This window comes from Sceloporus occidentalis, unplaced genomic scaffold (genome assembly GCF_023333645.1).
Source record: "Sceloporus occidentalis isolate IW3139 unplaced genomic scaffold, rSceOcc1.0.p SCAF_35, whole genome shotgun sequence".
Lineage (NCBI taxonomy): Eukaryota > Metazoa > Chordata > Lepidosauria > Squamata > Phrynosomatidae > Sceloporus > Sceloporus occidentalis.
Window position 1 is genome coordinate 3,062,983 of NW_028317015.1, and position 14,951 is coordinate 3,077,933.

Consider the following 14,951-nt stretch of genomic DNA (forward strand, 5'->3'; position numbering starts at 1 on the left):
ATCACCATCTGGTTTTTCGTATGTAATACATTTACAGTATCTCACAAAAGAGTACACCCCTCACATTTTTGTCAATATTTTATTATATATTTTCACTGCTACAATGTAAAGTAGTGAATGTACAACCTGTATAACAGTGTAAATGTGCTGTCCCCTCAAAAAAACTCAACACACAGCCATTAATGTCTAAACCTTGGCAACAAAAGTAAGTACACCCCTAAGTGGAAATATCCAAATTGGGCCCAATTAGCCATATCACCTCCCTGATGTCATGTGACTCATTAGTGTTACAAGGTCTCAGGTGTGAATGGGGAGCAGGTGTGTTAAATTTGGTGTTATCTCTCTCACACTCTCTCATACTGGTCACTGGAAGTTCAACATGGCACCTCATGAAAAATATCTCTCTGAGGAGAGTGCACGTGCTCAGCGTCATATCCAGAGGTTGTCTTTGGGAAATAGACATATGAATGCTGCCAGCATTGCTGCAGAGGTTGAAGGGGTGGGGGGTCAGCATGTCAGTGCTCAGACCATACGCCGCACACTGGCACCACATGGTGGTGGGAGTGTCATGGTCTGGGCCTGCATGACTGCTGCCGGCACTGGGGAGCTACAATTCATTGAGGGAACTATGAATGCCAACATGTACTGTGACATACTGAAGCAGTGCATGATCCCCTCCCTTCAGAAAATGGGCCAGAGGGCAGTATTCCAACATGATAACGACCCCAAACACACCTTCAAGATGACCACTGCCTTGCTAAAGAAGCTGAGGGTAAAGGTGGAAGGACTGGCCAAGCATCTCTCCAGACCTAAACCCTATTGAGCATCTCTGGGGCATCCTCAAACGGAAGGTGGGGGAGCGCAAGGTCTCTAACATCCACCAGCTCCGTGAAGTCATGGAGGATTAGAAGAGGGCTCCAGCGTCAACCTGTGAAGCGCTGATGAACTCCATGCCCAAGAGAGTTAAGGCAGTGCTATAAAATAAATGGTGGCCACACAAAATATTGACAATTTGGGCCCAATTTGGACATTTCCACTTAGGGATGTACTCACTTTTGTTGCCAAGGTTTAGACATTAATGGCTGTGTGTTGAGTTAATTTAAGTTAAATTTACACTGTTATACAGGCGGTAAACTCAATACTTCACATTCTAGGAGAGTGTAATTTCTTCAGTGTTGTCACATGAAAAGATATAATTAAATATTTACAAAAATGTGAGGGGTGTACTCACTTTTGTGAGATACTGTATACTCTGTTAAGCTTCCATAATTATAAAGGGGAAAGGTAACACTAAGATACTAGGTTACCTTGACACGTTGGGAAATTGTATTGCATTGTATGTGATTTTGCAGGTTTGTTAAAAGTTTCCTTTTACAGAGAATGTTTAAAATTCTTTACTGTGTAAACAATATTTGAAATGCACAGGCAAGAAGACTGCAGTATCACAAGTAGGTAGGGTGGTCATGAGAAAAAGGTGTTGGATTCATCCATTAAGTGTTGCACCATATTGAAATCACATAGGTGTGCAGTCTAAATCAGTAATAGTGTACTAACACTTAAAGAATATAATACCTTAGAGGACTCACAGATTGCCTTACCCACTGCTGGTATCATATTTATTCCAAGCGTCAGCTAACTCTCCCTGATTAACTCAGAAATGTCCTACACCTCTGTCTGTTATTGTAATTTTATTTAATTGACAAAGGGCTTTCAGCAAAAGGTTTGACGGGTTATGTCTGCTAGCGTCAAGTTAATTATGCAAGAAATATAGACTATGCATCCAAAGTAGGTTTCACTTCTAATTCAGGGATATCATGCTAATGTTGCAGCATTTAATCAACATCAACAAACTCATTTCCCTTTTAGTATTGTGGTTTAATGACAAATTGTATGCCAGGTCTTCTGAACAGCCATAGCTCATCTGTAATGTTTATTTTATAGCGCTCATAAAGAGTTTGCAAAAAAGATACATCTTAACTAGTCAAGATAATACTTATCCTATTCAATATAATATAAAATAACATACACAAAAGTGGGCAATCCTACTATAGGTACAAGAGAAATATAGGACAGCTGATAGTAGTTCAGAGGGATAGCCTGTGATACCCAAGAGCAACTTAATAGAAATTGGCCTTTTGAGGAAAAGCGAGTAGCCCAAAAACTGGAACTGTTTTAGATGGCCAAAGAAACTTGACTGCGTCGGCCTAGATCATTAGGACCCAAATCAAGCCTCATTGTGACATCTTACCTTAAAATGATGACATGAGGCATTAAAGTCGGTAAGAGCGTTGGCCACAGCTTTATTACAAAACCCATACCAGCATTAACATATAACGATAACCAAAAACAACCCGCCAACTGCTTGCCCCAAAACAGCGGTTCTCACTAGACTTGGGCGCGGGTCAACTCTTCGTGTTCGTCTTCTTGGGGGAAAAAATCTGCGTATTCTACGAATGGATTAATATGAGGTTAACGCGGTATGAACTACGCAGCAGCTTTGGTGCCAGGATTTTAAATGTCCGTACAAGCAACTCTATTGGTCGCCTGCAGGGCCCTCCTCTGCCATCAACCAATGAAGTACCCCCTGTACTTCATTGGTTGATGGCAGACAAGCCCCCTGCTGATGACCAATAGAGTCGCTTGTACAGACTTTTAAAATTCTGGTGCCAGACACCACTGGTCTCCCTGCTCCAACAATTAAATGCCCGTACAAGCGACTTTATTGGTCGTTCGTACAGATTTTTAACTGTTGGAGCAGGGAGACCAGTGGTCTCTGTCGGCCAAGTTGCACCGTCAGGGGTTAAAGAGCCATGCAAGTTAGCCTATTGGTTGCCTGCAGGGGCCTCCTCTGGCATCAGCCAATTGGTTGATGCGAGACAAGCCCCCTGCTGGCGACCAATAGAGTCGTTCGTACAGACTTTAAAATCTTGGTGCAGCAACTTGGCCTGCAGAGACCACTGGTCTCCGTGCTCCAACAGTTAAACGTCCGTACAAGCGTACAATATTGTACAATATTACAAAGAGAAAAATAGCAAACAACAACATATACATCTAAGAAAAGCCACAGGAATTGTTTTTGGGTAAAAGGGTGGGAAAGATCCTGTACACAAGAAACCAAGCGGGAAAGGTAGATCCCTCCCCTTCTTCACTTTATAAACCCCACAGTACCAATATTGTTTCACCCACCACCAAATTCGGCAACTGCTGGTGTACGCTTAGATATCAGCCTGGGCAAGCAGTCATATTCCCCCTTTCCTAATGGCCTTAACCCATGGGATGCGAACCTTTATTCACAGAAGATGCTCACTGAATCCATGTAAAGTATAGTTTTACATATTTTATAAAGAGTACATTACAAGTAAAACTCTCTGAGTAGATTAGCATTGATACCATAAGAACAGCCCTTATTACATAAATGCCAACTGAAACTGTCCATAAGCTGAGCTTCTTGACACTTAAGACAGACCCATAATTTCAGTTCTAAACTCTCTAATTGCCTTCCTATATTTGCCCTTATATTGACTGATGTAAGCCAACTGCATCAATTCTCCACTTTTTCTGGTTACTATTTAGATGAAAAACATCCCCTCCAGCAAAGTAATTTAAATCCGGAGCAAATAGGAATGACAGAAATGCAGGAACTGGAAACTGTGTGTTGAAGGTTATCGAAGTATGATTTGCTCTTTGAGATGTGATTGGACGGATCCAGAAGCACTTAGGCACTTAGGTCAGAAGGTGTGATGTTCAGAGTTAATTTGAATACACAGGGAGACGCTACTTGATAAGTATTGCTGCTGACAGTCATGTTCCAAAGTCAATTAAGACACTGCAACACTATGTAACTTCGAGGACTCGTAAGAAATAACATGAAGGCAACATTGAAAGGGAATAAAGTATTTATAATTAGGAAACCACATATGAAGGGGAAATGAAAACATATTCGTTTAAAACAATGTTTATTTCTTAAATGCATTTTTACCTTCTGAAGATATCATGAAATTCAAAATGAATTCCTAAAGAAGGTTGAAATATGAGTAAAACAGTAAATTGGAAAAAAAAAATATCCAATCTACCTTCAATCATGTGATGTCATATGGCATAATGGGTGGTGAGGCTTATGTTTAAGATTATGGCAATAGCAATCACCTTGTGTCCTAGCTAATGAGCTGCTGTAGTAGTCCACCTGTCAAGGATATCCTGCAAGATATGCAAAATCTATTATTTTTATATTTAATTTTCTTGTAATCACCTTTTTATTTTTATATACACAATATTGTGACTGTTTGGCCCGTAGAACACTATGATTCCCTTATATCCAGCAAACATTCAGAGCTACTATGAAACACGAACACGAGGTGAGAAAAGTGGAGTAATAGGGAATTGGGACCTAAAGAATGCATTTAACTACTATAATGCGGCACTTGAAAGGCTTGTACTCCTCACCCTAACAGGTTCATACCATTAGGAGCAAATCCTGTAATGTAGTGTAAAGCCAGGGGTATTGATTTTACAATATTGGTGGTAGAACAGAAAATATATTTGGTATGCAAACCATTTTAAGATTGCTCACAAGGGGGTCCCTCAAAAGCCCACCATTTCTGCCAGCCACTTTGTGTAAAAGTACCATACGGCTAGATGGCGGCTCACAGGCAGGGTTCTCAACTCCTGATGTACCTATATGTATTACTGTATATTTGTTATGTATGTTAACTGCCCCAATTAAATTGTACAGAGCTGCGTAATTTGTTGGCACTTAATAAATAAAAGGTAAAAAAAAAATTTATTGGTGCTAACTGGGACAACAGGACCTCAAAGACATGGTCTTTCTAATTTTTTTTAGATTTCAGACTTTGGTCTCTCACAATGGAAAGAAAATTCCACTCATCAAGAATATATTGAAAAATCAGCCATTAAAGGAACCCTTAACTACATTCCTCCTGAAATATTCTTGCAAAGCTGTCGTGTTCCAGGGATCAAATATGATGTTTACAGGTATATATTTAAGTATAATATAGAACAGAAAATAAGAAACGTCATATTAATTTTCTGTTTAGGTAAAGGTAAAATTGTTAAAAAATAATCTTAAATTTGTTATTGTCTCTTGCCAAAAGCCAAGGTGAAAACAAACGGTGATTTGCAGAATCAAAATGTGTCTATGGTTGTCAAATGCATCCCAGCTGTCAATGTGTATTGCATATGGGTATGTCAGTGAGGATGGTGACCTGCTCTTATACTTCTAAGGAGATTGTTACAATGGCCTTCTGACTTTCTTACTGACCCAAATAATTAACTTTTCACCAGCTGGGAGAACAATGTATTCACTGTCATCCAGGCTAATAAGCACCTGAGACAGTGGAATACAATTACGAGACCTGAATTTTGAAGGACAAAATTACTTCCATAACAGAAGTATCAGTGATGCTGTCTGTTTTTTACACTGTACGCATTTGAACGTGTTTCTATTTTCTCTTCTTCAAGCTAATTTATGTGCACTTACACTTTCTGCCAGTTCTCACTGCAATAGTTTCTACTAAGTTCAACTAATTTCTGTAACTCTGACTCATGGGGAGCCAGGCTGTAATTGCAGGTCAAGGCTATTTCCTAACAGAACGCACAACGGTATTAAAGAGGTAATTAAGAGGTCTACACTGCCATAATTAATATTACAGAGCATCTAAAAAAAAAGTCTTAGTTATTATTTCATTCACGTAAAATAATGCAATTGGGGTGTAAAAATCCAAACGTACTGTGCTGTCAACAACAGCAGAGAAAAGGGAAAAAGGAGTGGTTATTTTTGAAGAACTAAAATGGGAGGAAATATAACACACTAGTAGAAAATGCAAGTAGGGTGCTGGGTTCATAGCTAGTGGTATTAGTAGCAGAAAGAAGGAGGCAGTCATGGTACCTTACAGATCTCTGGTCAACCTATTGATGCACTATTGTGCACATCAACACTGTATACTGGTCTAGGACAATAAGACCTAGAGCGGCAGGTCTGAGGGTCACCAGCCTCCCTGCTGCAAAAATGGGGGCAGGTTGCCTTATTGGACAATCAGGTTGCCTTGTGTGTTGCTGTTCAACAGTTACAAGTAAGACCTCTGATCTCTCCAAGTAGCTTATTTCTACTACAAGGGACTGTGCCTAACTTCCAACACATGAAATATCAGGTGCCACATGTCCTTCTAAGGCAAATTGTTTGGATATGACATCAAATTACAGCATTCATTAGAAAGGACAACGGCTGCGGAGATAGATTCTGGGGGAGGCTGGGGACTCTGCCCTGGTTTTGGCCAGGGGCATCACGTAACCAAATACATCAATGGTGTTCAGTACTAGAGCTTATCTCAAGAACGAAGGATGGAGTTCAGTGAAGGGCTGCTGGAGGAGAGAGGTGATGTGCTAGAAACATTTAAGTAAAAAAGATCCAACAAAGTACACTAAAGAAGAATATTTTAAATGCTAGTGCAAGGGGTCATAGTCTGAAACTAGAAGGTCAGAGGCTTAGATGTACTGTAATGGTGTTTTACTATTCTGAGAGGGTGGTAAATGTGTTTTACCAAATGTCCCTTATTACCTTCTCATCTTCACCTGAGCTGTGTCAAAACTTCTGGTATTGTTGAGCATGCTTAAAATAATTAAGATTCAAGAGACATAAAATGCGAGACAGCACCTTATGTGAGATGGAAGGAATAATCTATTCATGTTGTTATTTTTGTAGTTATTCCATTGTTATCTGGGAACTACTCACGCAGAAGAAACCTTATGCAGGTAAATTTACATTGTCTCTACTCTTCAGCTGAAATTCTATAGCCGACGCAAAAATACACTCAGCTTTTGTAAACTGTACAATATAAAATAAAATAAATGTACTAAAATATAACAGTTGTTTTTTTTATTGATAATAGAGTGTTATATTCTGGTATAGCTGATTTTTATGTATGGTTCTCGTGCTTGTTTTTACTTATTTTCCGATTAATGTTTCGCTGAATGTCAAGTTATTGTCAACCTATTCTAAGCAGTCAATGTTGTATGAAAAGAGGAAAAGGTTTGGTAAAACTAGATAACACAAACCTTCAATTATAGTGTATCTGGCTGTCACCCTCTCGAAAACTATTTTTGCGAGGGGTATTACTCTTGACCTGACGTCCTTCATTTCCCCACCAACCCATACTCTTATGGAATCTATTGTGTCTTGAAACCTCAAAAGTCATGAAAAGAGATGTCAGATCAGGACAGCTAATTAAATGATTCTTTTTATCTGAAGCCGCTGATTATGATTCAAGTAAGCGTTTGTTGTACTTTTGCAAAATTGCAGAATATACAAGCTTTTTAACTTTAGAATTATTCTTAAATATTCATTTTCCAGGCATTTATTATGCATTCAGACCAGCTGTGTATTAATGTTGTTGAAAAATCTGTTAAGAAGTTATATCTAGTACAATGAAGATTCATGTTCAGGCTATGGGCATAGAGCAGCCTGATATTTAGGGGTCAGTCCTTTATTTGAGTCAGTTAGTATACAACTATGGATAGTTCTATGAGTATATGCTCATATAATGTATATATTGTTGGAAATTGTTGCCTAATTTCTGCTTGATCTCTGACTCCACACAACCCACTGCCTAAAGTCAGGTCTTAAGTCATTTTGTTACTTTAGGTAGCAGCACCTTTATATGACATTTTTACCAGTGAGTGAAAGACAGTAGGCTCCAAGAGAAAGTTAAGACTTTACTTAAATAAACAGAAACATTGCCCTTTAACTGGCAATTGGAAGAACAGTAGTGTAAAACTGTATTTATTTTATGGGTCCTTCATATAACATCTTGCCTTTCATTGCAGGTGCTAACATGATGGCTGTAATTATTAAGGTTTCACGTGGAGATCGACCTCCCCTAGAGGACATTTCTGAGGACCATCCAGTGGAATGTCAGCAGATGATCGATTTGATGCAGAGATGCTGGAATCAAAACCCGAGTAAAAGGCCAGGTTTTTCAGGTCAATAGCTAATATTTTGTTTAAAGGGGCAGTCACATGCATTTTTCAGTAAGGCACATACTGTTTGTAGTGTAAAACACATGTCAGTTACTCATCAGTCATCACGCTGTAGCCTCCTTATATCAGATTCTTGGTCAATAAGGAAACCATATACAAGCTCTCTACCACAAAAGCCCAAGAAATGAAAACATTCTAATATATACTCACATTTTCACCCTGTCTCCATAGTGTCATGTAGAGGAATCCGGTTAGACAGGCTTAGTATGAACTTCTGGTAAGGGGAACTTTAACACCTAGTGTTTTTGAAAAGGTGTGGGGGTGGTAGGGGGTTAATAAAAATATAAAAAAATACATGAAAAATATTTCAAAACCGTTCTTCACTCCCTTCACGTGATAATGTTAAATAACTATAAAAAGTTATTCCTACCATAATAACTTATAAACACAAATTCCATAGAAACCTATAATATATTTTAACACATAGTAGTAGAAGTGTGTTACTATAAATGCAAATAAGGAAGATTTGTGTTTGGAATATCTGCCCAAAACCTAAAATGATTATTAGCAGAGATTCATTTAGCGATATTTCCGACAACCGAGCTATTTGTTTTATACAATCCAAATATTCATTAAATCTGGCATGATTATATAGACCTGCTGTGTGTGTTATGATGGGCCAAAATTAATGTGAATATTAGGGGAATCTGAAGAAAATTCCAGAATGTAGCACAAGCTCAAAAACTCTATGAATGTTGAATAGCCTTTGATTGTATCATCGTTGGTGTGGAAAGTCAGTTTTGCTTGCTAGCTGATTATGGGCTAGTGAGGTAGGCTTTTCCTGGATCCCATTATTATTTAAGATGGCAGAAACCTGTACGCAGCTTGAAAACTTAATTTATGTAGTTAGACTCAACCCAACAAGAAACACATCCCCAACATTATATCCTAATATATTGTTATATCCCTATATAGTGAGGCTTAACATAAGAAAGTGCACAGATATTTTATATGGACAAAACGTCTCAGAATTATAAACTAAAGTATGAAAATTAGATTTTTGTAAAAAAACAAAAAAAAAAACGTTGCCATCTGGTATTTTAAGTTTTAGAAAGTGAGAATGAAGAGTAAGCATGAAGAGTCAAGGGATCTGTCATTTTGTCATTTGTCTCTTCCAATAGTAAATGAGAATGTGTTTAGGAATACATTTCACTTGTTATTTTCACTGCATTAGTGGATTTCACAATACTTTCCTAAGTTAGAAGCCCTGTGACAATAGAGAGACACATCTCATATCAATATTTTTTATACGTCATGCATAGTTTTAAGGGAGCAGTAAACTAAATTGTGTTTATTGTGTTTATTTCTGTGTCTCTGGGCAATCTGAGAAGCATTTTAGTGAGATAACGTACATTAAAGGTTTCTTTATTTTTTGGGTTCAGGATTGAGTGCGGTGACACCTTGTCACATTCAAGTATGGAATCCGGCCAGACAGCCCAGGCTGCCATACAGTTTCGCTCAGTGCACACTGACCCCGAGGGAATATCACTTTTAACATTAATTTTAATCTGAAAGTGTCATGACTTTTCCTTTAAATAAACTGCTATTTTAAACTAAGCTATTCCTACCCCATATATATTGATTGTTTATTATATCTTTTTATAGATATAGTTGTTGAGTCACACATGTTACTGTGCTTAGTGCAAATCCCTTTACCAGAGTCTGAAACAAATTCGTGTAAAGCCCAACAAGATCATCGCAAGTCTTCTCCTGTTATAGTGGATACTAGCAATGTAAGTATACCTGGAACATCTTACATTTCGGTTGTTAACATTTGCTAATGAAATTAGTATTTTCTATTGAAAAAGAAAAAAAAATGCTTAACGGTTTGCCCTGAATTAAGTCCCAGCTCAGGAAGTCTTTAGCCCACTAATCAGACTAATCTGAGTATTCTACAACCAAAATAAGGGAATTAATCCACATGCATGTTGTAGTGTTCATGGGTCTCATCAGTAAACTGTGGTTGGTATCCCTTTAAGCACTTAGCAGGCAAAACAGGCATTGACGAGCTAAGCCGAGAGCAGACAATGCTTAATATTCTGCCCTGCAGTGAGTCCCAGCTAAGAAGAGTCTAAAATTTTAGATCACTTGTGTTATTAAAGTAAAAAAAAATCCCCAAAACATATCAGTCTTACCTATAAATTCAGTATGGAATCAAAGGAGAGGGACATTTCCCCAGGCATACAATCTGATATTCTCTTCAGGGAGTATTCACCATAGTGCAAACTATTTAGTGTTATCAAGGCTGAGCTAGTCCTACACTATTTTGTCATCTATTTATCCAGAGGAACTTGAAAAGTTCCCACCACAAAATGTTATAAATATTTAAATAGGGCAGCCATGGATACCTTTGTAGCCATGAGAATGTGATATGTTAGAAAGTATTATCAGTAATAACTACATGATCATTTTATATATATTTTGTTAGGGTATTGATCAACTATCTCAGGAAACTGAAAGTGGAGGTGAGTACAATTCAAAATTAATAATGAACCTGTCACGCAGAGCGTAGCAGAGGAGACACCGATGCACAGTCGGACTGTGTGCCCCCCATGGGAGAAAGCTTGTTGGTCTCAATAGACTTCTTCACCGGTTCCCCCTTGAGTTGAGACTTTTGGATTGGAGTAGCAAAATTAAGTAGTAAATCTAACAAAAAGCAATGTAACAGGCAGATATTGTAATCTGTGAGTAATAAAATATTACTCCGTATAGACTAAATCCTAAAAGAACATTACTTTTAAGGCAATACACCTCTCATTTGTCTTTTTTTATTATTTTTTATTTATAAGCAGATAATTCGATGAGCATTTTCTTGGACAATAATGAAGACATCTCCTGGGTAGACGAAAATAATTTTACCCTGCTTCACATTGCGGTTGACCAAGGAAATCTTTACCATGTGAATCGTTTTCTGTGCCTGAAGGCAAATGTAAATAGCAGAACAATCAGTGGCTATACCCCTCTCATTCTAGCTGTACAGAAAAGGTTGCCAGACATATGTGCCACTTTGATTGCGAATGGAGCAGATGTAAACATAACTGATGAAGACAAATGGTCTCCACTTCATTTTGCAGCTCAGTATGGAGATGACAGGATTGCTAGGTTACTCCTGGACCACTCAGCTAATGTAGATGCAAAGGAGCGTGATGGCTGGACGCCTCTGCACCTAGCTTGCCAGAATGGTTTTGAGAATGTTGCTCGTGTTCTCTTTACACGGCATTGCAACCCAAATAGTCAGGAGGTGGATGAAAAAACAGCACTCCATGTTGCTTCCTTTTTTGGCCACTACAAAATTGTAAAACTCCTAGTAAGCCAAGGAGCTGATCCCAATATTGTGCAGAAGAATCAGAGGACTGCTCTTCATATTGCTGCTGACCGAGGCTACTTTCGGGTAGTACAACATCTCATACAAAGAGGAGCTGATGTGAACTGTTGTGATCAGAGCAATTACAGTCCTTTGCACATGGCAGCTGTGAAGGGGAACAATCTGATCTGCAAACAGCTACTGAAAAATGGAGCACAAGTCAATATGAAGACCAACCAAGGCTGGACACCTCTGCATTTTGCCACATTTAAAGGGTACCTTAACATTATCAAATTACTAAATGAAAATGATGCCCAAATGGATGCTGACGGAGATATGAAATGGACACCCCTCCACTTAGCTGTGCGCTACTGTGAGGATTGTGTTATTTCCCAACTCCTAAATTTGGGTGCTGATCCCAGTCTCCCTGAAATGTCTGGCTGGACACCATTGCATCTTGCTGTCCAAAGAGGAGCCTTTTGCAGTTTAATCAACCTCATTGAACACAAAGCAAATGTCAATGCACAAAATAATTTTGGCTGGACTCCTTTACATGTGGCTGTCTTAAATACCAATTTTGCTATAATAAAGACTCTTCTTCTGGCTAATGCAAAATTAAATATAGAGGACATTAGTGGATGCACACCCTTGCAGCTAGCAATAAGGAACAGAAAACATGACATTGTTGCTTTGTTAGAAGGTAAGGACAATGTTTCTAGCAGTTCAGAGGATGGAAGTGAAGACTTGGGACCCTACCTGAATTTTTACAAAGAAACGGAGTCTAGCTGATATGCTAAATGATAAATGATAAGATTTTGCATGCAATTTAGCCTTTTGATTTATGTTGTATACAAAGACTTCAGTTCTGCCATCTATTGTGCTGTATGCTGCCAGATGTATTATAAACATGACTGCAACTTAGTTGAGATGACATTGTTTCCGTGCATAATAACCACTGTTGAGTGTGATGTATTTAAAATAGATTAAGTATTGCTGGACAGTGCCTTTGAGACATTTATAAATATGCAACTGAACAATATTACCGTATTTGCTCGATTATAAGACGACCCTGATTATAAGACAACCCCCCCCAAAATCTAAATATTAATTTAGGAAAAAAACAAAAAGCCTGAATATAAGACGACCCTATAGGAAAAAAAGTTTTACTAGTAAATATTAACTCATGTAAACAATTTTTTCATATTTAATAAAAGCTATGATTGAGAAAAATATATAATTTTTTATTTCCTTTTATTTGCCAACCTGCCCCCCCCAGTTATGCACATCTGCCCCCAGGGTTGCCACTCTGCCCCCAGAAATGCCTTATACCCCCTATTTGCCACTCTGCCCCATTATGTGCCTTTTAACCCTCTATATGCCACTCTGCCTCCAGAAATGTCTTATACCCTCCTATATGCCACTCTGCCCCATGATATGCCTTTTAACCCCCTATATGCCAGAGTGGCATATAGTGGGTTAAAAGGCATATCATGGGGCAGAGTGGCATATAGGGGGTTAAAATGCATTTCTGGAGGTGTGTGTATATATATATATATATATATATAACTGCTAACAGCAATCACACTCCTATCAAGCCAAGGCAGCCAGTACATGCTGGAACCTGGGGATGATAGGAGTGTGAGTACAGCCTCCCTATGCCATGCTACCACCACAACCCCCCTTACACATCCATGCTATCACACACACACACACACACACATTCACAAACAATTAAATACTCATTCATTCCATTAATCACACATACTTTACACATTAATCACAAAACCCCTCCCCCACCCCCTTACCTGAACTGCAGATCTCCCACTCGAAGACTTCTGCAGGGGCCCGGCTGTGCGAGCAACTTCTCTGGCCCCGCCCCCAGAGGAAGGAGGGGGGAGGCAGAATTATGTGACACTCTGCTAGCTTCCTGTTCTCCTGCTGCTAGAAGAGACGCTGCTCACGACCAAAGCACCGGTAAGCAGCCTGGCCCCAGCGGACATTTTTTTGAGGTCTGATTAGAAGATGACCTGGATTATAAGACGAGGGGTATTTTTCAGAGCATTTGCTCTGAAAAAAACCTTGTCTTATAATCGAGCAAATACGGTAACATTTTCTTTATACTGAATGGCTTTATGTATTTCCAAAATACATTAGGTAGTTCTTAAAATTGAAGTTGCAAAAGTAAAAAGGCATTAAACAATATTGTATATAACCTGGGCTAGAACTGATAAACTCTGTGTAGTTCACATTGAAATGTAAACTCCCATGAGTCATTGCTAGACTAGCAATCTACCTTCAGACCTTCTGCATGGTCTGTGCAGGAAAAGGTTGATTTCTACATCCACATTTTTGCATATATCATTATTATGTTTAATATATAAATCATCAGAAGACTGCATAGAACTATTACAATGAGGGTGGAATATCAAATTAATAAGTTGACCAAACATAAAACATGCTAGTACAGAGAAGAAGAGCTTGGCTCTCGCAGTCTATTTGTGGAAGTGCAATCGGAGACCTGGTTCACAAAGAAGTGGACAAACAATGAAGAGACAGTGAGAAACAGATGAAGAAGGATGAGAAAAAATTACAAAAAGAGGCAATAAGAGAAGTGGAACTGCAGGGTAGGAGACAGAGAGACAAAAGCGGTCGGCAGAGAAGGTAGGGAGACTGTGAGAGACAGGGGAATACCTAGAGTATTAGGTACCAGGGGCAGATCCTGTATGTAGCACCCCCCGCACTTTAAAACTGCATAACTGCTATCATTATAAACTAAGAAAGACATTGACAGTGGTACAGCATAAATCCTATCACTATATACTGAGCCAGGCATTAACGGTCGTACAGCATACCGTATTTTTCGCTCTATAAGACGCACCTGCTGATAAGACGCACCTAGATTTTAGAGGAGAAAAAAAAGGAAAAAATATTTTGAGCTAAAAAATGGGCTAAAATATTTATTACAATAACTGAATAAGCTATGAACACAGTAAGACACACACAGTAAGACACACACAGACACAGTAAGACACACACAGACACAGTGAGACACACACACACACACACAGTAAGACACACACACACACACAGTAAGACACACACAGTAAGACCTCCCTCCCTAACCCCCCTTCTCAGTATCTCCCCTCTAACTCCCTAACCCCCCCTTCTCAGGATCTCCCCTCTAACTCCCTAACCCCCCCTTCTCAGGATCTCCCCCCCCCCGCCCCGGTCACTTACCTTAAACTCCTGTGTTGGAAGCGTGAGGCGTTTGTCTCGGGTGCCGGCGCTTCACTGCTGAGCGCCGGCGTCTGACGTCATATGCCGGCGCCCAGCGTAAAGCGCCGGCACCCGAGACAAACGCTTCCAACACAGGAGTTGAAGCGCTGAGGCAGGCGGCAGTGGCGGCGGCCGCCGCCAGCAAAGGATTCCTGTATATCTGTCAGGCAGGGGGGCCCGAGAGTTGCCGAGCGGTTGTCTTCAGCAACCGCTCGGCACCCCTTGGGCCCCCCTGACTGGCAGAAATCCAGGACTCCTCTGCTGACATTACAGCATAACTACTATCACTGGTTAGAGGGAGATCTTTCTAACTGAGCTT

The 14,951-nt window shown here is 39.4% G+C and overlaps 1 protein-coding gene across 1 annotated transcript in view; it reads left to right on the plus strand.

Moving 5' to 3' along the window:
* Nucleotides 1–12,145, plus strand: part of ANKK1 (ankyrin repeat and kinase domain containing 1) — a 33,830-nt gene extending 21,685 nt beyond the window's left edge. The window contains exons 3-8 of the mRNA XM_089487837.1: nucleotides 4,841–4,992; nucleotides 6,719–6,768; nucleotides 7,840–7,995; nucleotides 9,658–9,785; nucleotides 10,481–10,517; nucleotides 10,845–12,145. Coding sequence (XP_089343963.1) covers nucleotides 4,841–4,992; nucleotides 6,719–6,768; nucleotides 7,840–7,995; nucleotides 9,658–9,785; nucleotides 10,481–10,517; nucleotides 10,845–12,145 — 1,824 coding nt within the window. The remainder of the gene's footprint in view (nucleotides 1–4,840; nucleotides 4,993–6,718; nucleotides 6,769–7,839; nucleotides 7,996–9,657; nucleotides 9,786–10,480; nucleotides 10,518–10,844) is intronic.
* The last annotated feature ends 2,806 nt before the right edge of the window (nucleotides 12,146–14,951 follow it).